The sequence below is a fragment of the Scyliorhinus torazame genome, chromosome 8 (assembly GCF_047496885.1).
Source record: "Scyliorhinus torazame isolate Kashiwa2021f chromosome 8, sScyTor2.1, whole genome shotgun sequence".
Lineage (NCBI taxonomy): Eukaryota > Metazoa > Chordata > Chondrichthyes > Carcharhiniformes > Scyliorhinidae > Scyliorhinus > Scyliorhinus torazame.
In genome coordinates, this window is record NC_092714.1 from 234414524 (window position 1) to 234438764 (window position 24241).

The window sequence follows — 24241 nt, forward strand, 5'->3', positions numbered from 1 at the left end:
GCTTGTGAGAAAGGCACAGTAATAATCAATCAGGCATAATTTCAATCTACATATAGATTAGGCAAATCAGGAGATATTTCAGAATACTCAGAAAAGATGCATTCAGTGAGAAAGAAAGACTAGGGGGAGGACACACCATCCATGGCTAAATAAATAAGTTAACAATAGTATCAAATTAGAAGAGAAAGATGAATGCTGGGTCACAAGATTGGATAGAATGTAAAGATTAACTAAAAGATTAATTAGGAGGGAGAAATTAGAGTATGAAAAAAAGCTAGCTCGAAATATCAAACAGATTACAAGTATATGAAAAGGAAAAGAATACATAAAATGAGCATTGGTCCTCTAAGAGAGTAAGAATGGGAAATTAATAATGGGAAATAGCAAAATGACAAATGAAGTGAACAGATACGTTGCATCCGTCTCCACTGTAGAGGGTAAAATAACATCCCAGACATAATTATGAATCAAGAGGTGAAAGGAAGGAACTTAAAACAATTACTCACTGGGCAAAGGTTATTGAGAAAACTATTAAAACTAAAAGATGACAAGTTACCAGGCTCTGATGGACTTCATCTGTGGGTTTTAAAGGAAGTGGCTGCTAAAATAGTAAATGCATTGGTTTTAATTTTCCAAAATTCCCTAGATCTTACAAAGGTCCTGTCAGATTGGAAAATAGTGAATAAGATTCCTCTATTCAAGAAAGGAAGGAGGCAAACATCAGGACGCTACAGGCTTATCATCTGTCGTAGGGAAATTGTTGGAGTCTATTATCAAGGAGGATATAGTGGGGCGCTTAGAAATCTCAGTACATTCAAGCAAAGTCAACATAGTTTTGTGAAAGGGAAATCAAGCTTGACTAATTTACTGGAATTTTCTCAGAAAGTAACAAGCAATGCAGATAAAGGGGAACCTGTGGGTGTGATGTACTTAAATTTTCAGAAGGAATTTGGAATTTGACAAGGTGTGACATGAAAGCTTACTATGCAAAATAAGAGTTGATGATGTAGGGGTAACAAATTAACATGGATAGAGGATTGATTAGCTAACAGGGAACAGACAGTAAGCATAAATGTGTATTTTTGGTGTTGGAAAGGCATGATGAGTAAAGTGCCACAGGCAGTATGCTGGAGCGTAAAATATTTACATCAATGACTTGAATGAACGTAAGGTTGCTAAATTTGCTTATGACAAAAGGACAGGGAGGGAAGTTTATGAAGAGGACACATGGGGGGCGATTCTCCGATATTGAGGCCAAGTGTTCGCGCCGTCGTGAACACCGTCGCGTTTCACGAAGACGCAAACTGGGCCCGGACATGACCTATTCTGGCCCCCACAGGGTTCATGCCGCTCCAGCGTCCTTACGCAGTGCCAAATCGGTGCCGCGCCAACCCGCGCATGCGTAGTTGGGGCAGCCCAAACCTGCGCATGCGCGGGGAACGTCTTACGCACGCCGGCCCCTCACCAACATGGAGCCGGTGTTCTGGGGCCGCACGCGTAAGGAGGTAGGCCCGGGGGGGGGGGGGGGGGGGGGGGGGAAGAGGCCGGCCCGCCGATCAGTGGGCCCCGCTCGCGGGCCAGACTCCATCGGAGGCCACCCCGGTGAAGGAGCCCCCCCCCACAGGCCGCGCAGTGTTCAGCAGAGTTCCCGCCGGCAGCAACCGGGGTCGAGGGCGCTGGCGGGAACCTTTCAAGTCGTAGCGGCAGCTCGGCCCATCCGGACGGAGAATCGCCGCTTGTCAGTTCTCGGAGCGGCCCGGTTCGAATCACGCGCCGCTGGTTTCTGGGGGGTGGTAGAATCGCGGTGCGGGGGTCGGGGCGGCGTGGCGCAATTTGCGCGGCGCCCCTGCGATTCTCCCACCCGGCGTGGGGGGGAGGGGGGAGAATCGCGCCCAAGGTATCTGCAAAAGTACATTGATAGGTTAAGTGAGGGGGAAAGAAATTGGCAGATGGAGTATAATGTGGGAAAATGTGAACTTGCCCACTTAGGCCGGAAGAATAAAAAAGTAGCAGATTCTTTAAATGAAGTGAGATTGCGGAAATCTGAGGTACAGAGGGATGTGGTACATGAATCAGGAAAAGTTGGTATGCAGGTACAGCAAGCGACCAGGAAGGCAAATCGGATATTGTTTATTGAAACGAGAATGGAATACAAAAGTAGGGATGCTTTGCTACAGTTGTACAGGATATTGGTGAGACCCCATCTAGAGTATTGCGCATGGTCTTGAGCTCCTTATTTAAGAAGGGAGACAAATTCATTAGAAGCAGTTCAAAAAGTTCACTTGACTGGTTCTTGAAGCGGAAGGGTTATCGAATGAGGAAAGGCTGGAGAGGCTGGGCCTATATCCATTGGATTTTTGAAGAATTAGCGGTGATCTTATTGAAATATATAAGGGCCGGGATTTTCCTCTACCCGGTGGGGCGGGGGGTCCCGGCGGGATGGAGTGGCGGGAACCACTCCGGTGTCGGGCCGCCCCAAAGGTGCGGATTTCTCCCCACCTTTAGGGGTCAAGTCCTCAGCGGGCGAGGCCTGTGCCGGAGTGGTTGGCGCACCGCCGGCCGGTGGGAAAGGCCTTTGGCGCCACACCAGCCGGGGCCGAAAGGACTTCGCCGGCCGGCAGAAGTCCACGCATGCGCAGGCACGTCAGCGGCTGCTGACGTCATCCCCGCGCATGCGCAGGGTGGGGTGTCTCTTACGCGTCGGCCATGGTGAAGGCTGTGGCCAAGGCGGAGGGAAAAGAGTGCCCCCACGGCACAGGCCTGCCCGCAGATCGGTGGGCCCCGATCGTGGGCCAGCCCACCGTGGGGCACCCCCGGGGCCAGATCGCCCTGCGCCACCCCCAGGACCCCGGAGCCCACCCGCGCCACTTAGTCCTGCCGGTAAGAGGTGGTTTGATTCTCGCCGGCGGGACTTCGGCCTATCGTGGGCCGGAGAATCGCCAGGGGAGCCCGTCGACCGGCGCGGCGTGATTCCCGCCCCCGCTGAATATCCGGTGCCGGAGAATTCGGCAACCGGCGGGGGCGGGATTCATGCCAGCCCCCGGCGATTCTCCGACCCGGCGGGGGGTCAGAGAATCCGGCCCAAGATCCTGAGGGGACTTGACAAGGTGGATGCTGAAAAAGACTTTCCCTTGTGGATTGTCTTGGACTAGGGGACACAGTTTAAAAATAATGGGGTATCCCATTTAAGGTAGAATTAAGAAGAATGTTTTTCTCTCGGAATCATGAATCTTTGAAACTTTCTTCCCCAGAGAACAGTGAAGGCAGGGTGAATTAATATTTTTAAGACAGAAGTAGATTTATTCTTGGATAAAAAGGGAGACAAAGGCTATTTGGGGTAGGCGGAATGTGGAGTGGAGGCCAGGATCAGATCAGCCATGATCTTATTGAATGGCGGAGCAGGCTCGAGGGCCGAGTGGTCGACTCCTGCTCCTAATTCGTATGTTCATAAGGATCAAAAATCCCATTTCGTGCAAGCTGTAAACACCCACATATGATGGTTAAAAAGCAATTGCTTTCTCAAGCTACCGTCAAAAGGCAAGCCAATAAGCAGCAATATTTTAGCTTGTGTCCTGCAATAGGTTTTATTATAATCATATGGATATTTTGGAACATTGATGACTAAATTATTCGAAAATGCAAAAGTCTGTTTAATCCTTACCTCTCAGCTATTTAACGTCAGCAACATGAATCCAAAGATATTTCATGCTTTGCAAGATTACTCTGTGCTTACAGTCAAATAGTCCCGAACTGGAATATTGAAATTTGCAAAACAAATGCTTTGTATTCAGTCACAAAAGGTAAATATCAACATCATGATTAATTTTGTAGTGAGACAATCACAATTAATCATCTGATGAAAGGACTATTTTATAAACATGCAATGATACCTTTATCATCAAATGTTCATTAATACAACTGACAATATCAATACTGCTTTTTTGTGTGGACCAAACATTGCAGTCGCTTAAAGAGTTGTGTAACCCATCACAAATTTCCAGTGGGAAGCCAGTCTTATCTAAAAACCATGACCTGCATTAACCTGCCTGCAATTGTTTCTATGTTTCCCACAATAATTAATTTCATATCAGATTGCCTGTCTCATTACCCATCATGATAACGATTCGCTAATTTGAGTTCATTCGTTTTAAAATAAACAGCACTTGATTTAAAGAAGCGAGTAATGTGACTGCCACATTCATTTTAAAAGTGCAGCAGGTGTTTGTTTTCAAAGACCTACATAATTCGAGTCAGCTCTACATTTAAGTTAATTCGGTTCTCCTGATAGCCGGTCGCTGAATGAGTCACCATCTCTAGTCATGCAACATTTTCTGTGCCATCTGTATTCTTACATGAGTAAGCAACGCCTTTTGTGATACTTCTCATCCCATTGGACACCTTAAGTTCTTTTTTAAAAACCGAGGGGAAGCAGAACTCTTTAAAGCACCTTTTGAAGTTTTCATCCAGAAAGGCATAGAGAACAGGATTGAGGCTGCTATTGGCATATCCAAGAGCAACACAAAAATACCAGCTTGGCATGATGGTCATGATTTCATGATTACAGACAGCTTGCACTAACACTAGAATATGAATTGGGGTCCAACAGATGATGAAGACTGCAACAACCACTAAGACCATTCTTGTGATTCTACGCAAGTTCCTGTCCTTCTCTTTTGATCCGGAAAGCACGCGCACACTTCTCAACCTTCTAAGCATTAAAGTGTAGCAAACTGTTATGATGGCAACTGGAATAACGAAGGAGAAAAGAAATACAGCGATTTCAATCGTGGGCTTCCAGTAACTGTGGGGCTGTGGGTGAACCAGAAGGCATTCAATTTCTGGAATAAAAGAAGCAGAAAGCAAGTTAAGATATGTTTCTATTTAAATCTTCTTAATCACGTTTGCAGCAATGATCCTGTACAATTTTGCATTACTGGTTGTTCCCCTACGGCATTTCACATGAGGGCAAGATAAAATTGCCCCCCCCCCATGTGCAGATTACGTACAACTCGTGGGTCAGGTTTGGAATGCACTGCGTGGAGGTGTCAGAGCATCAACACAGAAAAGGCCCTTCAGCCCATTAAGTTTGCACCGGTCAAAATCAACCACTTAACTATTCTAATCCATTTTCAAACACTTGGCCTATAGCCTTGTTTGCCCTGGGATCGCAAGTGCACATCTAAATGCTCCTTAAATATTACGAGAGTCTCTGCCCCTTCCACCCTTTCAGGCAGTGAGTTGCAGACTCCCACCACCTTCTGGGTGAAAAAGATTTTCCTCTCATGCCCTCTAAACCTCCAGCCCCTTACCTTAAATCTCTTCCCCCTGGTCTTTGATCTCTCCACCAGAGAGAAGTTTCTTCCTGTCTACTCTATCTAAGCCCCTCATAATTTGATACATATCAATTATGTCCCCCTTCAGTCTCCTCTGCTCCAATGAAAACAACCCCAGTCTATCCAATCTCTCTTTGTTGCTAACTCTATCCAGCCCAGGCAAAATCCGGGTAAATCGTCTCTGCACCCTTCCCAGTGCTATCACATCCCTCCTGTAATGTGGATTCCAGAACTGCAAACAATACTCTAGCTTTGGCCTAATCAAAGTTTTATACAGTTCCAGCATAACCTCCCTGATCTTAAACTCTGTGCCTCGGCTAATAAAGGCAAGTATACCACTGGTCTTTGTGCATATGCCTTCTTAGCCACTTTCTCCACCTACCCTGTTACCTTAAGGGACCAGTGTACATGCACACCAAGGTCCCTCTGAACCTTCCCAGGGTCCTGCCATACATCATATATTCCCTTGCCTTGTTTTTTCTGCTCACGGGCATCACCTCACACAGAACTTTGGGATTGGGTGAGTGATAGGGGGTCGAATCGGAGAAGTGGCTATGTAAGGGAGGCATTCCCGAGGGTTGAGAAGGTCTGCGGGGCATCCACCCTCCATCTGTGCCAGCCTAAAAATTCCAACCCAGTAAGAAACAGTCCGTAGGTGGACATTAACAGCCACTTTGAGACCTCAACTGGGGCGAGGGCAGTCATCAGCCTTGCCTGTCGCTGGTGAAAATGCTGCAAGCTTGGGACAGATGGGTAAGCAGTGGGAAGGTAGCCTTTGTTGTTGCTTCTTTTGTACGTTTCACGGTGTTGATGATGAAATTACATTTTAATTTCAATGTTAACATTAAACACTCTCAGGCCTAACAGCACAGGCTGGATGCATTACAAATCCTGCCTCGGCTACATAAATATGCATTAATCTCAATTTCTAAAGAGCACTTGAAACTGAATGAGTGTTATAATTCTACTTTCCATACCATCAAGCTGGATTTGGAATACCCAAAATCGCTTCATGTTGGATCCTTTTAACCAATAGATAGAAGAATCTTTTGTCCCAATAAGCAGGCATTGAGTGTGGTAAAGTCTGCAAGGTGAAATTCATCAGCAAATGACTGTTACTGATGGACCAATGTCCATTATGAAACACAGGGCTCAATTGTACAGGGGTTCAGGGAGGCATATTACTTCCCCCCCCCACCACTCCTGGAAGAAATGTAAGTCGCCAGCCAACTCAGGGTAAACAAGACCGCCCCACAGCAATAGGTATACACAAGGTGGGAGTGGCCAGTGGGGATGAAGTCCCATCGAGAGTTCCCAGCCATCTGAATGGCCAGCAGCTTTACCAGTTTCAGAAGTTCCAAAACACTGTAATAGTTGCTGCTGGGACTGCAAGAAGAGCCACAGATGAAAGTTGACAAGGCCTCCGGACCCAGGTAGTCAAGGTTTTAGCAGGCGAGGGGGGGGGGGGGCGGGGTTTGCGAGAAGTGTGGGGGATCAGGTTTTAAAAGCCAGGTAGGAGGAATAAAGGAGGGGTAACATCTTTGGGGGAGTGACGTGGCCTCCATGTGCACAGGGTACCTCCCTAAAGAACATACACCCGCTTCCTTCCTGCCTTTAAAGCAGTTTGTTTAAAAAAACTGCCTGCCTACTGCTACCTGCTTGCCCACACCAAATGTATTACAGCATGAGCATCATATTATTCCGGTCAATCGGCTTGATATTAAATTATTTTAAAAAAAAAAAATTTAGAGTACAATTCTTATTTTTCCAATTAAGAGGTAATTTAGCGTGGCCAATTCAACTAACCTGCACATCTTTGGGTTGTGGGGGTGAAACCCACTCAGACATGGGGAGAATGTGCAAACTCCACACGGACAGTGACCCAGGGCCAGGATTCGAACCCGAGTCCTCAGCGCCACAGTCCCAGTGCTAACCACTGTGCCACATACAATTTCAGGCAGGCTGTTGATTTTGGCACCCATTGACCTTCTGTATGATGGGGCCAGATTGGGAGTGGGTGGGAAGCTGGTGGGCTTAGAAACATCGAAAATAGAAGCAGGAGGAGGCCATTCGGCCCTTCAAGCCTGCTCCGCCATTCATTATGATCTTGGCTGATCATCAAGTTCACTACCCGGGTCCCACGTTCCCCCCAATATCCCTTCATTCCTTTAGCCCCAAGGGCTATATCTAATTCCTTCTTGAAATTACACATCGTTTTGGCCTCAACTACTTTTTGAGGTAGAGAAATCCACAGATTCATCACCCACCACCCCATCCATATTTTGCATGCCCCCCCCCCCCACCAAAATTACACCACTAGGGGCAGTAAAATCCAGCCCAGGTTTCTTTGTATGATATGAATTGAATAGAATATAATATACATAATATCAAAACATTTTGTTTGTGACTTACCATTGTTCTCCATGTCAGCTGATCCCATAATCATTGCTGGTATTCCAATCACGGAAGCAAGAACCCAGATGCACACATTGACAACTTTTGCATTGAAAGGGGTTCTTAAATCTAATGCTTTAACAGGATGACAGACGGCTATGTACCGGTCAACGCTCATCACTGTCAGAGTGAAGATACTGGTGAACATGTTATAATAGTCAATCGATATTGCTATTTTACAGAGTATATTCCCAAAAGGCCAGAATCCCAGGAGGGTGTCGGTTGCCTGGAAAGGTAACGTGATTAATTCTAATGCATCTGCAAGGGCCAGATTGAAAATATAGATGTTTGTTGCTGTCTTCATCTTTGTATACCTGAAAGAAATGGAACTTGTGAAAGTCATTGCTCTTTATTTGGAATTGAAACGGCTCAATTGAAAATAATAATCAGATTGTTACATCACTTCAAGATACTGAAACTTTGCTGTTAGAAAAATACATTAGAGAAGAGGCAAAATTCAGTTTTATAATTAATCTGACCTACTGGATTGACAAGTCATTGCAAAGCCCACCCAATGTTCATCCTATTGTTTTTGTGAAAGTTATCCCCTAATATTGTTTTACTTCCAGTGAGCTGTCTGTCACTGGAGTAATTCTCAGTTATTGTATTTTATTGAACCTTATTGAAACCATAGTCCTTCAATTGCTTTTCCACTTCTGCTGCAATGCACACCAGGAAACCACAGCACAATGGGTGTACAGATAAATCATCCCAGTGAACAAATGTGAATTGTTCTATTTTCCTGAGAACAACAGTGACTCTTAAATAATAAGACTTTTTGCGCTAGCTATTCAAAATTGAAGAAATTATGGCACAGAAATTAGACTTTTCCTTCCATTGCATCCATGCCAATGGTAGCTCTTCGAGTGAGTTCATCTACTCGAATCCCATTTCCTCCCCTTTGTCATATATACTTTGATGTTCTTTTTCTAATACATATTCAATTCTTCGAGTGATAATCCAGAGTCGATGCAATGATAAGTACAGATAGATAAAATGAAGGACCTTGCAATCCAACATGTTCTAGTTTCTCAAAACTTTATATCTAAAAATTCAATTTGGCTTGGATTGACAGTAAATCAAATGGCAGTTTTCAGTGAAGGAAAAAACACGATAGGTATTGTACAAACTGAAAGGGTCAAAATAGACACAGCATAAATATGCAATAGTTTGCCTTAGTTTCAAAAGATTTTGAACAGCTATCCTCGGCATTGTGTATGATATGCAATTCCTATTCCATAAAAATAATACTCGGCAGTAGAATTGCAAACCATCTATTACAGTAACACTGCATCCATTTAAATTCAAAAAGTAGTTGAAGAAAATACATTTTTATTAGTCCATGAATATTGAAAGAAAGATAAGGACAAATGGGGCAAGTTATAGTTCGTTGCATAATTGATAGGTTGTCAAAGATTAAAGCAAATTTATCTAAATTTTATTCTGAAACTGGAATCATATAGCCCACTAATTTGTTTTCTGTGATTGGTAATTGTTTTCCCACTATGCTTCATAGAATGCAATGCTAATCTGGAGTACCATTTCATGATTAGGTGGAATGGAAATCTCCCAGGATTTTTTTTTAAACTTTGCAGAATTAATGGCCAGTATTTTGCGGTGTTTGGGCTGCCGTGCGTCTGATTCGGAATGTTGAATCAATGTCGCTGTCTGCTGTGTACTGCATAATCTTGCTGTCTCGAGGGGGGAGTCACCGTACCAGGATCACACTGAGGCATGTGACTCAGAGGAGAGATCCAATGATGATTCAGGTGCAGAGGCCGAGCAGGGAAATGGTGAGGACGAAGAGGCAGAAATTAGGAACCTTCAAGGAGGCAGGGTCACCAGGGGAGGCTTTAATTAAATGTTCATTCAGCTAGAGCTGCCAAGGTTTGCCTCCCAGCTGAAACCAAGAGCACCGCCTCCTTCCTAATCATTTCACACAAAAACAAGCCAAGAACCCAATGTCGCATCACTGCCTCAGTAATAAAGTTTGAGACCCCTAACACTGTTGAGGCCAAAACCCATCGAATGCACAGGATACTTGGAGCTTGTGAGAAAAGTCATCATTTGTCTTTATGACATTTAAGTGAAACAAACAAAAAACACCCAATTTGAACGGATTTAAACACAGGTGAGATTTAAAAAAACACAAGTCACCTGTGCAAACCCCCATTGATGTGCTCACTGTACCTTAAGCTATTGTTTTTGGGCGCTACATCTTGGCGCATTACCCCCCCGCCCCACATACATACACCTCATTAGCAACTGCATTAGGGGCAGATTGCTGACTGTGCAGCCTTGTTGTCCCAGAAAATTTTGGGGCTGTCATCTGGCCAGTGGGGCCCCGGCACCCTCTGCCTGAGAATGTGCATTCAGCGACATTGCTGGGCACTCCTCAGTCATCGTGCACTCTGACGATGGCGCGGTGTGACTGGCAGAGAGGCAGACGATCTGCTGCTTTCATCCGGGGTGCCGTGAGGGGAGCCTACAGAGATGACAGGGAGTTTGTCTGCCATTGTGAGGTATATCAGGACCGCCCTCCTCACCATTGATGGGTGAGCATCCATCTGAGAGACTAGATACCACATCTATCTCCCACACTGGAAGTGACTTCCAGAGAGCATTGCCTGTCTAAGGGCTTGTGGATCCGAACACAATTCCGGGAATCCCTGCTTCTGTTCCTGGAGCTGCCTCTCTCGGAGAGTCGTCACTCAGTGCTCAGGATCAATGCAGCACTCATGCTCCACATGGACTCTTCTAAGACAAAGACCATGGCACGCAGATGTATGTGGTATATCTGGATTTCCAGAAAGCTTTTGACAAGGTGCCACACAAAAGATTGCTGCATAAGATAAAGATGCATGGCATTAAGGGTAAAGTAGTAGCATGGATAGAGGATTGGTTAATTAATAGAAAGCAAAGAGTGGGGATTAATGGGTGTTTCTCTGGTTGGCAATCAGTAGCTAGTGGTGTCCCTCAGGGTTCAGTGTTGGGCCCACAATTGTTCACAATTTACACAGATGATTTGGAGTTGGGGACCAAGTGCAATGTGTCCAAGTTTGCAGACGACACTAAGATGAGTGGTAAAGCAAAAAGTGCAGAGGATACCGGAAGTCTGCAGAGAGATTTGGATAGGTTAAGTGAATGGGATAGGGTCTGGCAGATGGAATACAATGTTGACAAATGTGAGGTTATCCATTTTGGTAGGAATAATAGCAAAAGGGATTATTATTTAAGTGATAAAATATTGAAACATGCCGCTATGCAGAGAGACCTGGGTGTGCTAGTGCATGAGTCGCAAAAAGTTGGTTTACAGGTGCAACAGGTGATTAAGAAGGCAAATGGAATGTTGTCCTTCATTGCTAGAGGGATGGAGTTTAAGACTAGGGAGGTTATGCTGCAATTGTATAAGGTGTTAGTGAGGCTACACCTGGAGTATTGTGTTCAGTTTTGGTCTCCTTCCCTGAGAAAGGACGTTCTGGCGCTGGAGGGTGTGCAGAGGAGATTCACTAGATTAATCCCAGAGCTGAAGGGGTTGGATTATGAGGAGAGGTTGAGTAAACTGGCACTGTACTCGTTGGAATTTAGAAGGATGTGGGGGGTTCTTATAGAAACGTATAAAATTATGAAGGGAATAGATAGGATAGATGCAGGCAGGTTGTTTCCACTGGCGGGTGAAAGCGGAACTAGGGGGCATAGCCTCAAAATAAGGGGAATTAGATTTAGGACTGAGTTTAGGAGGAACTTCTTCACCCAAAGGGTTGTGAATCTATGGAATTCCTTGCCCAGTGAAGCAGTTGAGGCTCCTTCATTAAATGTTTTTAAGATAAAAAAAAGATTGTTTTTTGAAGAATAAAGGCATTAAGGGTTACGGTGTTCGGGCCGGAAAGTGGAGCTGAGTCCAAAAAATATCAGCCATGATCATTGAATGGTGGAGCAGGCTCGAGAGGCTTGATGACCTACGCCTGCTCCTAGTTCTTATGTTCTTAATGCACACAGGCAGAGGCGTGTTGAGGCTCCGATTCCTACACCCATGAGTGCAACTGACGGGCAACCATCCTCAGTCTCCGACACTGGGCCATGTCAACTCAGAACTCACCCTTGCTGAGCACCGAAGATCACTGAACCTTTTCCGGAGGTGAGCAGCACGGTGGCATAGTGGTTAGCACTACTGCCTCGCAGCGTCAGGCATGCGGGTCTGATTCCGACCTTAGGTGACTGTCTGTGTGCAGTTTGTACTTTCTCCCCGTCGTTTTCCTCCGGGTTTTACAATTTCCTCCCACAGTACAAAGATGTGACGGTTGGGTCGATTGGCCATGCAAAAATGCCTCTCAGTGTCCAGAGATTGGGTGGGGTGCTCTTTCAGAAGGTCGGTGCAGACTCAATGGGCTGAATGGCCTACTACTGCACTGTCGGGATACTATGATTTTGTGTATCCCATGTGCTTCAGGCCAAGTCCAGCCACTGACCTCAGCTACCATCTCTGCCCAAGTCTTCTTGGTGAGATGTGGTAGCCTCCCCCGCCATCCCACAACATCAGGATGTCTCTACTGATATCCATCGCCTCCACAAGAGTGCATCACCTGTCATCTGAGAAACAGGGGGCTTTCTGCCCACCTGAAGAAACCATCCCACCTGAAGTGGCTGCCAGGTGCTGCTGCCGCCATAATACAGACTTCCCTCGAAGTGCCTTCAGTGGTCTCCGGCAGCTGTGTTTAAAGGTCCCGCATTTCGAGTAAAATTCACACCAAAGAATTAATTTGCAGAATCATACTGTGACTCCAAAATGTGTTTTCATCTTGTAAAAACTGATAACTACAATCTTAACAATAAAACAGATAAATATATAGATCTTCTAGCATGCACAGGTGAGGCACATTGTGAGCCCAACTAATAACCTTAAACTGGTTGTCAGTGTAATTTTTAGCACATTCAGGATTATTTAGCAAGTGCTGTCCAGTCGCAGAATCAAATCGAATGTTGGACACTGCTATATAAGCTTCGACAGCATTTCTCTTTTTCTCAGCAATACTCAGTTCTGTACGACCGAATGTGATAATATATCATTCATGCTGGTTGTGATTTTCTGAACTGTAAGATTTCATGTCAGATTTCATGCAATGGCAGTCCCATGGGGTCAGGAAAGCAATATGTTCGATACATATTTCCAGTCTTTATGTAGTATTTGTTTTGCCAGAATTCTAAAGTAAGCATTTCATGGGGTCTTTAATGTAGGAAAGAACCCAAGATACTCTGGAGTAAAGGCTGCGTGAAAAGACGGATCAAAGAGGTAGCTGAAAGAACTGTTGAATAAATAGCTTAAAAGAGGATTTTCAAGGTAGTGAGGGATGTAACAATACTGAAGAGTTTATGGAGGGCATTCTCTTCATAAAGTGGAGTGTACAGACAAGATGGTTCAAGCTTTAGTTATCGAATATAGAGTGGAGGGAAAGGGGTGAATTTTGTAGTAGGTTTGCATTCAGAACTTGGGGAGGCGTCGAGCCAAGGATACAGAGACAGAGAAAAATGATGCCGCATAACTAGAGAGAGCCTAAACAATGGGGAATTAAAGGCAGGGATATTGATATTAATGAAGGTTACCAAGAATAAGGGTGGTAGGTGAAAGAGATTTTATGCAGAATAGGGTGTTGAGAGACACCAATAAATTCAGAATTATGTTAAGTAGAGAGCCACTGAGGAGGGAAGTGGAAAAATCAACGTGTGAGCTGAAACATGTAAGCATAGGAATATCTGATAAACTTTATAGCAGTCCATCTTTCCCCTCTTCGTGAACACCTCTAAACTTCGATTTCTACACTCGTCCTCTCCTCCCCTGTCATCTGACTATTTCTTGTTTCTTACCTTTGTTCCCCGCTACTTTTAACTGTTTTATTCTATCCTCTGGCGTTTGCTGCTCATTTCAATCTACCTTGTTTTCAAAGGTCTCCTTGAAGCATTTCATTGCGACAATCAGCACCGACTCTAACACCTACATTTTTCCTTTTTCCCCCCAACTGCTGAACACCGATTGCTTTTTTCTTTTTTCTTCTCACCATAAAGCAGTCTGTCATCTTCCTACACAAATGCAGCACTGTAGGAATGGAATTTGCTGTCACTGATTGGCAAACATTAAAAAAACACTTTACTATTATTCACTTACTTCCTTTATTCGCTCTGTTTTCACAAATTTCAGCCATATTCACTGACTCATTGTTAATAATATCTTGTGAGATTCATGATTATATAATAGTCCTGGACATAAAGAGCTTATGCAATCGTCGCTTTTAAGATGAGGTTCAGCTATTTTTATGGGCTATATCGCCTCTTAAGGATTGAAATTAGAATGTTAATGAAGGAGATTGGTTACAGAATAATAATGACTGACCTATTACCATTTCTACTGACACAATAGCTTTGGGAAGCTGTAACTTTCCTGTTCTTCATGGTATATTCTACTTCCCAAGAACAATTCACAACACAATGTTGTTTAACCCATGGCTGGATGATGTATCTGTATGATACGGGGCAGCACGGTAGCATAGTGGTTAGCACAATTGCTTCACAGCTCCAGGGTACCAGGTTCGATTCCCGGTTTGGTTCACTGTCTGTGCGGAGTCTGCACGTTCTCCCCGTGTGTGCGTGGGTTTCCCCCGGGTGCTCCGGTTTCCTCCCACAGTCCAAAGATGTGCAGGTTAGGTGGATTGGTCATGCTAAAATTGCCCTTAGTGTCCAAAATTTCCCTCAGTGTTGGGTGGGGTTTCTGGGTTATGGGGATAGGGTGGAGGTGTGGGATTGGGTAGGGTGCTCTTTCAAAGAGCCGGTGCAGACTCGATGGGCCGAATAGCCTCCTTCTGCACTGTAAATTCTATGATTCTATGATACTGGAAATCAATCTTCTGAGTTAAAAACTGGGCATGGGGTTTGTGAATAACTTACACCCCATTTCTGCTGAACAGACAGCATACTCCTCATTTAGATGTTCCGCCATGCCACCAGCCTCTTGGGCACTCAATCCTGCTTCTTCCCATGAGTGAGGCAACCCATCTGTCTGGTCGCCAGGCAGGAGTCCCCCCTAAATCCCTTTGCATGAGGCCCAGTCATTAACATAGGCCCAGCTTCCATGTCACCAATCTTGTTGGGTTCTTTGCTGCTGTACTGGGCATCCTCTCCAAGATATAGTGGAAATGTATTAAAACTGCTCAAGTAAAATAATAGCTCAAGGGGACATAAAATGAACTAAAATCATGGAACTGATTTTATGTATTATATGTAAAAGGAAGTCCAAAACATTGAAATGGATTGAAGAAAGGGATTTGGATTAGGCAGGTTCTAGGATTTCGACACCGACAGTGAAGGAACAGTGATATGTTTCCAAGTCAGGATGGTCAGGGACTTGGAGGGAAACTTCCAGGTAGTGGTGGTGTTCCCATGTACCTGCTGCCCTTGTCCTTCTAAATGGTAATGGTCGTGGGTTTGGAAGGTGCTGACTAAGGAGCTTTGGTGAGTTTCTTCAGATGTAGATGGGACACACAGCTGCCACCATGCATCAGTGGTGAAGGGAGTAAATGCTTGTGGAAGGGGTGCCAATCAAATGGGCTGCTTTGTCCTGGATTGAGTCGAGTTTCTTTAGTGTTGTTGGACCTTTACTAATCCATGCAAGTGAAGAGTATTCTATCACACTCCTGACTTGCGCCTTGTAGGTGGTGGACAGGCTTTGGGGAGACAGGAGGTGAGTTACTTGTCGCACGATTCCTAACTTCTGACCTGCTCTTGCATCCACGTTATTTATATGGGCAGTCCAGTTCAATTTCTGTTCAATGGTAACCCCCCGGATGTGGATGGTGTATATAGTGATAGTAATGCCATTGAATGTCATGGGGCAATGGTTTGATTCTCTCTTATTGGAGATAGAAATTGCCTGGCATTTGTGTGGCTTGAATGTTACTTGCAACATGCCAGCCAAAGCCTAGATATTGTCCAGGCCTTTCTGCATTTGCACGTGGATTGCTTTATGTCTGAGGAGTCACAGATGGTGCTGAGCATTGTCCAACATCGTCACATCTGATATTATGTAAGAAGGAAGGAAATTGATGAAGCAGCTGAAGATGGTTGAGCCTAGGGAACTTCCCTAAGGAACTCCTGCAGTGATGTCTTGGGACTGGCATGACTGATCTCCAACAACCCCAACCATTTTCCTTTGTGCCAGGTTTGACTCCAACCAGTGGAGAGTTTCCCCCTGATTCCCATTGACTCCAGTTTTTCAGGGCTCTTGATGCCACACTCAGCCAAATACTGCCTTGATGTCACTTCTGGAGTTCAGTTCTGTTGCTATACTGCAATTGATAGCTTAATCTTCCATAGAATAGAATAGGATGTAGTTCTAACTTTGACCATAAATTACAAACGTTTATGTTTGTCTATAAAGAAACCATAACTGGATGTAGAGAAATTGAATTTACAATTTCACTGTAAGTAGCAAACAATTGAATCTCCCCGACCATCAAGCATAACTAACAGCAAGCGGTGTCTTATCAGCCTTAACAGTAGCTGTAATTATGTCTGAATTATATAATCATTTATTGATCATGATTATATTTCATTTATGAAATGCTTTTCAACAACCTTGAAGGTACAGACCATAAATACACAGACGTTACTTGGAAACAATGAAAATTACCACTAAATGTGTGCTGTGCTAATGGGAAAACCTGTTTGGAAGCGTGAATTTAGCTGAAATTTTTAGGCTAATTGATAATTATCATGGTTCAAACCTGCCTGCAGGAGCTGGAGCTGACAACTGTAAGTTTAGCATTCATCCGCTGATTAGAAACATTTTTTATGCCTTTGTAGATATGGCCTGTGCTTACCCAATTGGAATACACCAACTGGCTGAGGAGAAAATGTTGAAGGATGTTGTCGTGGAGCAACAAAGGAGGGAACCTAGATTCTTGAACATGGAAGCAGAGGCCCGGAGGAAGAGGGATGTCCACTACTTATATGGGTGCAGGAGACCACAGAGGCTACAGCAGTACAGCCAGGAAAATATTGCTTGAGAGATGCCACCCAGCAGTCCTGGTACAGTGCTGCAAGAGGTTTAATGACTTGAATAGAGTCATTAAGGCGAGATCTCACACACAGCTCAATAACTGCACCACTACCAAGAATCACAATTCTTCATCCAGCATCTAAGTGTACAGCAATATTGACACATTTCTAAATATTGTCTCCTTCATATGCGCTGGGCAAACCTTAGGCACAACTCACAAATTATCAACCATGTCTGGCATCACACACTCAAATACGCCTGTCAGCACATTCATTTATAAAATTACCAATATAATGCATAACAGGTGGCAGCAGGACATGGTTGGTTGAGGGGAAGCACACTTGCATAACATCACTCCCCTGTGTGGCAGTGATGACCAAGTTTGGGAAGAGAGATGGGATATACCATCACCAAAGGCAGAACAGTGGGTATAATTTCCTATAGGTATGAGGCCTGCACCTTCCTTATAGATGCACAATGGTGTGCAGTGGTATTGTCACTTAACTAGTAATCCAGAAGCTCAGGGTTCAAATCGCACCCTGGCAGAGGTGGAATTTGAATTCAATAAAAATCTGGAATTAAAAGTCTCATGATGACCAAGAAACCATTGTCGATTGTCACAAAAACTCATCTGGTTCACTAATACCCTTTAGGGAAGGAAACCTGCTGTCCTTACCGAGCTTTGCCTGCATATGACTCTGAAGTGGCCAAACAAGCCACTCAGTTGTGTCCTAACAGCACTTTGTGTGCACCTACACCTAGGAAGCAGATCAACACCCATCTTCTCAAGGTCAACTAGGGATGGACAATAACTGCTGGCTTAGCCAGTGACACCCACGTTCCTTAAATTAATTTTTAAAGAACGATGTCTAATTCCCCCAAACCAAATCTCACTCCCATACTCCATCTGGTCTCATCACATGCATCCTCTCACACTGCACCCCAACTGCCCCAGCACTGTGGACTCCCAGGAGCAAGGAAGTGCAAGATAAGCAAGATCCACCTTACTCCCTCTTGCTATGGTGCAATGCAAGTTCAAGCAGTTGCCATGGTATGGTTGAGCTCCTTCCTGGAAATGGGAATGTAGAGTATCTCTGATTCCCACTGTCCTGTCCTCTCCCAGATCACTGGGTTTCCTGAACACCGGCCCAAAGATAGTAATCTGGGAATTATGGTGTTGCAACCCAACCTCCCTCCTGATGGTCGCACTGCTTCTTCCTCCCTCATTCTGCCATCATTGCTGTTGCCTGACGTCAAGTGGCCCAGCCTGCTGAAGCCAAAATGGTGTAGTCTGAGCTAGGCCATCACACACCGCAATCTCTCGAGGGCATCTCAGAAAAACATCTGAATTGCGTTGTTCAGATTCTCTGCAATCTTCCACCTAAACATCTATGACCCTATGACCTCTCCTCCTGCTGACACTGGGTAGAGGTGGAATCAATGGTCTTTTTTATAGTAGTATATTAACTGAGTATAAAAGCAAGTAGTTATGCCATAGAACCCCACTGAATCTCTACAGCGCAGAATGAGGCCCTTCGGCTCATCGAGTCTGCAAAAACGTTCTGAAAGAGCACCCTACCCTGGCTCACTCTCCCGCCACATCCCTATAATCCTGTAACCCCACGTAACCTGCACATCTTTGGACACTAAGGGCAATTTAGCTGAATGTATACAAGCCCTGGTTTAACCACAAATTATGGATGTTCTGAATAATCCATCACGTGATAACAATGCTCTTGAGCCTGATGGTGGAGCACATCTCAGAGTTCTTCAAATAGATGGTGACAAGTGCCCCTTCCTGGTGCGGGACTTCTACCTGGAAACCTCTGGTGCTCTTCAGGGTCCCCTCCTCTCCTTGTGGCTCCGGTGCCTGACCCTCTGGCACAATTACTGACCATAAACAGCTAATCTCTCTGGATCACTGGATTGTGGAGATTGCAACAATTCACCACAAATCTGGACAACTCCTCAGCCGAGAGTACAGGTCACTGCCTGAATGATCAAAACGTCTAAATCTCTACCTTGAGGGCCCCAAACTCAATTAGGTTCCAGAAAGCTTTCATCTTATGAGTATTTACTTGTTGTTTGGGGATGTTTCAGGAAAGTTATGAGCCATCATGTCAGAGGCTATCCTTTGTCACCTAGTCATACATGTTGAGCTTCTATTCAAAGTTCTGTGGGATGTGTGACACTTACGACTTAAAAGGTATAAAAACATTATGGCAGCTCCCTGGAGAACAGGTACTCATCTGCATGACATGCTGCTGTTGGTCACACACACAAGTTGCACCTGAGGAAATGGAAATCCTTCCTGCTCCTAAACCTTTCGGGCTCACATGGTCACGTGTATACAGTCAGTGGCTCGCTGGACAATGAGGAATCCCACTATCCTTTCAAATCAATAGAGCTCTCTGCCTCTGATCTTCTTTGGAAATCAGTAGTGATATAGTCATGCTTCAGAGTGTAGAGAGCTGGAACAACCTCCATTATTCTGAAGTGCAGAGAGGACTATGAGGTGTGACTGATCTCACATGTGGCAACCTGGAAGGTTTCAGTACCATAAAGGTTAGATGGTACTGTGAGTGTGAGGGCCACAGACAATGAAGTCCTGTCTATGCTGTAAAGTTTGAGTTTTTGTTCCATAAAGCCACAGATCTCTGTGGTGACCTCCTTAGTAAAGGACAGTTTCCTTATGCTCTGCTTTTGGGTCAGGTGAATGTAAGAATTGTAATCGCTGATTAACCAGGGTGCATAGAGCCTCCTCTGCAAATTCTCCTCACTTTCCTGTCCCTCCCTCCTGCAGCAGCTGCTCTGCCTGTCCTCATCACCTCCTCCAATTCCCCCAGCAGACCAAGACTAGCAAGGTACCAATAACAGCAATCCCTTTCTGATGGTGACTCCTACACAAGGTAGCACTGCACTCAGTCATTTCAGATGAAGTCCTGAGAGAATTTCCAGGAACAGAGTTTATGGCCTGTTGGTCTGGGACAAGTGTCCCAGCAAATCTTCCCAGATTCTCAAAAGCCTTCTTCAAACATAGGGTCATCTCTCTAGCAGTAAGTAAACTCTGAAAGCTGATGATGGCATTAAGTGGTACTTATGCTCAACAGTGACTTGCTTACCCCTGTTCAGCTGGCTGCTGTTAGAGGAGATTGCTAAATGAAGTGTTAAACATCAAAATGACATGCAGTCTCATCGGCAATTTAATTTTCAATCTGCTCTTAATGATTTGCTGGGAGGCCATTCATGCCCGACACATCAACATTTTCCCTGTGGTGGGGTCTTGCGCTAAACATTGGCTAAACCAGTGATGCAGTTTGAGACAGCTTGACTACCTCAGAGTTTCTTTAATGCCTAAAGTATCTGGGGAAATCATTCCTATATTCGTTACTTCAAAGTCCTGTTTCTATGTTATCTATGCAATAACACTTGAGGTACACTTAGTAAAACATTACAGGAAAACTACGAGCAGAAATACATACCAACTTGTTTATCCCTTACATGTCACATTATATTTGCAAGATTGCATATGCGATTGGTAAAAAGCAAGTGATCTTTCTTTTGTACCTTTGTTTGATTTCGGCACAGTAATTGCACATTTTGTCGCTTTCTACCTTTCCTAATCTCAGAAGCTGAATCAAAGTGTGTTTTCTTTTTGCTATAACAGTGTCGGGGACAGGCAAATATATTTCAGTGAAGAAGAATGACTGGTCCGAGCCTGAAGGGAGAAAAAAGGTGTTTCTGTGAAATTAACAGGATAGAATATATCCAGAAAGGGATGAGAATAATGCATCAGATAAGGTACATCGGCTATAATTCAACCTGTGAGAAATGATGGAAATGGAGTCTGAGAAACAGTGACAATACAAATGAGGAATTGTTACTTTAAGGAGATTCTGGGACAGTGATGATTTGCTGTATGTAGATTCAACCCAGGTGTAATTTATTTACCGATATATTTTTTGATTCAAATCATTCAGTTGAGAAAGAAAAATACATTTCAAATTTAACCAGAATTTTGCAATTCAGGGGAGGATTTCCATTCCTGCCCACTCCGAGAAATGCATGTCAGCGAGCGCAAAGTGTAAGGCAACAGATGGGAAGGCGGTGTACAATTGTGAATGTGCTGCCGACATTTTTGGCTCCAGCAAATCTATCTTTTCACAGATAATTCAGCTCAAATTAAAGTGCTTCTGAGCATGGATTTAAAAATCCAGGGGGAAAGGAGAAATAATCTCCATTTCACACAGATGAAAGCAAATTACTGCAGATGCTGGAATGTGAAACAAAAACAGAAAATGCTGGAAAGTCTCAGCAGGTTTGACAGCATTTGTGGAGAGAGAACAGAGCTAATATTTTGAGTTCTGGATGACTCTTCTCAAGAGCAGTTAGCTCTGTTCTCTCTCTCCACAGACTTGATGAGATTTTCCAGCATTTTGTTCCAATTCACACGTTTTGTGTTGACTGTCGAACCTACTTCATTTTTGTTTCAAGAGCATTGAGCATAGAATTTACAGTGCAGAAGGAGGCCATTCGGCCTATCGAGTCTGCACCGACCCTTGGAAATACCACCCCACCTAAGCCCACACCTCCACCCCATCCCGGTAACCCAGTAACCCCTCCTAACCTGTTTAGGACACTCAGGGAAATTTAGCATGGCCAATCCATCTTTGGACTGTGGGAGGAAACCAGAGCAGCTGGAGGCAACCCACGCAGACACGGGGAGAACGTGCAAACTCCACACAGACAGTGACCCGAGTCGGGAATCGAACCTGGGACCTTGGAGCTAACCACTGTGCTACCGTATTTCGTCCTGCTCAAGTAATTTATTGATGGAAACGGGGGTGGGGGGGGGGGGGGAGCAAAAAGAAAAGAACAATGGGTAAGACGCACTGTTGATCTACTTAGGAGTGTGTATTCCTGCTGTTGGCACCGAACACAAGAAAGAGTCTGCCTCTGGCCCTACTGTTACTTCTTCCCCTGATCATTTACATTGGAGTGAAGGTAAAAATATTGGATCATCCTTCAAAATGGAGGGGGAGAAAATTGCCAGTTTCATTATACAAAATATATATTTTAAAAACTGCACAAGACTATTGCATGGTATTATTGTAGTTACATTGTACAAGAACTGTAGGACAGACATTCTATACAGTGTGTCGTCTGGAGACCAATGTAATCAGTTCTTCGCAGGAAGAAGAATTTATCAACAGCATGGGCAATTTATTCTAATCTTCACACCAAAATAATGAGGTAATATTCTATAACAGTCAGGCACACTGCTGCGTGTGTGTGCGGTGGAGCATGGGAAAGAATTAGGTGCAAAATGCAATAGATTAATATGTATATATTTATTGCTCAGGAAGGTTGAAGGGTCCATCGCTTGCAACACATGTGCAAGCTTTAAAATATTGAACCGAACTTAATTGGACAGTGGGTATATTTGATGGACGTCAACCTTAAAATATAAAATCAGAAGACAGAATTTCAAATGAACGTTTTTTTTCTCCTGCCAGCTCTCCCTGCAGAACTGAAACATTCCACTGCAACGCTGATCTGCCCCAAAAACCATAGACTGGGCGAATGCAGTAAACGCCAGTTTTATTTCAGAGATATGTACTAGGGCGCGTCTTAGTTCTAAACATGTCACATCGTGTGTACAAACGCAGTGAAATTAAACCCACCTTAGAAAGGAAAAGCTGAAAAGCTCCAGTTGGAGAATTCGTAACCCCCCCCCTATAGATGCAAATAATCGATTAATTTCAATAACTGTATTACACAAATCCATGAAGAAAATGTATTGAATATAATGGGTTCATTGTAAAATCTTACATTCCGAAAAGATAAAAAGTTTTTTTGCAAGTCGGCTCCAGATGGAGCCAAACCCCTCGTAAAATAGAAGCCTCCCCATCGACTTATTCTCCAGTTAAAGTTTATCAGCCGTGCGTCTCACTCTCTGGGTGACAATTTGTAAAATGTTGTGGTATTCAGATGTAGACGGTCCTTAACCTGAGGAGGACATGAGGGATGTATGAGTTTCCAGCCAGTCTGGTTTGCCAGTTACCTCAGGGGGGCGCTCTAAGGCAGGAACCACGGCACCAAGTTGTCTTTTCAGCTTCACGAACTTTCAGGGAAATTTGTTGCAATGCACAATGTTGATACGATGAGAATAATCCAAGCCTTACCTGACGATAACGTACATTACCAGACAGTTGCCCACCAGCCCCACGATGCAAACAAACAGATAGACCACAATGATGGTAATTCTGAGCGTGGTCGGCCGTTCCGTGGTGTGGTCGGTGATATTTTCAGACCAGCGATCAAGTAGAATTGTGTCATTGTCATCAGCGGAATCGTTAAAATATCGGTAGTGTTTCAGGCTCCCAAAACCGCAGACGGTGTCAATATCCATGGTGCCAACGCCTGGCCTGGAGTAACACAAGATCAAGACACAATGGCAAGGTGGCGTTTTTCCCCCCCGCGGATAATGCATACATGCAGTAAATAACTGTAAAATAAACACGTTACTATAAAGTGTTACAGTGGCACATCAGTCCTTAAATTCAGAAATATATTCCAAACACTACCCTTGGCAGGCAATTGGACTTCAAAAGAAGTCTGGTGGCAGCTACCAGTCCATGCACTGCCCCGTAAGGAATGAAGAATCTCAAATTGTCTACAAGTTATATAATCTGAAAGCTTTAAGACACATCCCCACCCCCACACACCTCCCCCCATCCCGGGTGGGGCCGGGGAGGTTCTCACTCTGGACGTCGCCGATCGTTCGTATTGCAGATGTAAATATTTGCAGTCTGTTACTCCCGACCGATATTAAGCTGGGGCTTGTCGCTTCCTCTCTGCCAGCCTGCTGACTCCCCCTTTCAAACTGTTCGATCGCACCCGCCACGCCGCCGACCGCAAGTTGTTCTTTTTTTGTCCTTCAGCCCGTGTAAGATAAGAATGCAGGTCCCAATACCTTTACAAAAGCCTTCTCGGGAGTGCAATGCAACGTCTCCGGGATGCAGTTTGCCAGCTGCACGCTAGGGGACAGTATCCTGGTCAAATCTTCATGGCTGTGGAAATATTGGACCCTGGCACTCAAATAAACCTCTGAAGTGAGACATACCGGAATAGGATGTGGAGCTGAAGTTTCCCTGGTTCTCGGTCACTCATGTGGTTGACGACCTCGGCGTAGCGAAAGTGGGCAAGTTTTACGGTCGGAGGACAACAAAGATGCAAAGTGAAGATTTCATTAGTTGAAGAATAATAAAAGTGCTATTTAAAGATTATCCCCAACCGTTGTTAATATCCCACAAAAGCCATTTAAACAGACCAGTTTTTATTTCATGATAAGGCCACTCGATAAAGCGACATGCTGTGGCCCGGCGTCAGGTATTAAATCGATCTG

The 24241-nt window shown here is 44.5% G+C and overlaps 1 protein-coding gene across 4 annotated transcripts; it reads right to left on the bottom strand.

The window, feature by feature from the left end:
- Nucleotides 1–1567: 1567 nt before the first annotated feature.
- oprl1 (opiate receptor-like 1) lies at nucleotides 1568–24241 on the bottom strand. Of its 4 annotated transcripts, none has more exons than XM_072514949.1 (4): nucleotides 23810–24241; nucleotides 23019–23261; nucleotides 7746–8101; nucleotides 1568–4838 (listed from the first exon to the last, which is right to left on the bottom strand). In XM_072514949.1, the coding sequence occupies exons 2-4, from the start codon at nucleotides 23243–23245 to the stop codon at nucleotides 4318–4320; spliced, it is 1104 nt and encodes a 367-aa protein (XP_072371050.1). In that variant the 5' UTR covers nucleotides 23246–23261; nucleotides 23810–24241; the 3' UTR covers nucleotides 1568–4317. The 4 variants fall into 4 exon arrangements, with proteins under 4 accessions (XP_072371050.1, XP_072371051.1, XP_072371049.1 ...); XM_072514950.1 differs by lacking the exon at nucleotides 23810–24241 and adding an exon at nucleotides 23599–23782; XM_072514948.1 differs by lacking the exon at nucleotides 23810–24241 and adding an exon at nucleotides 23562–23782.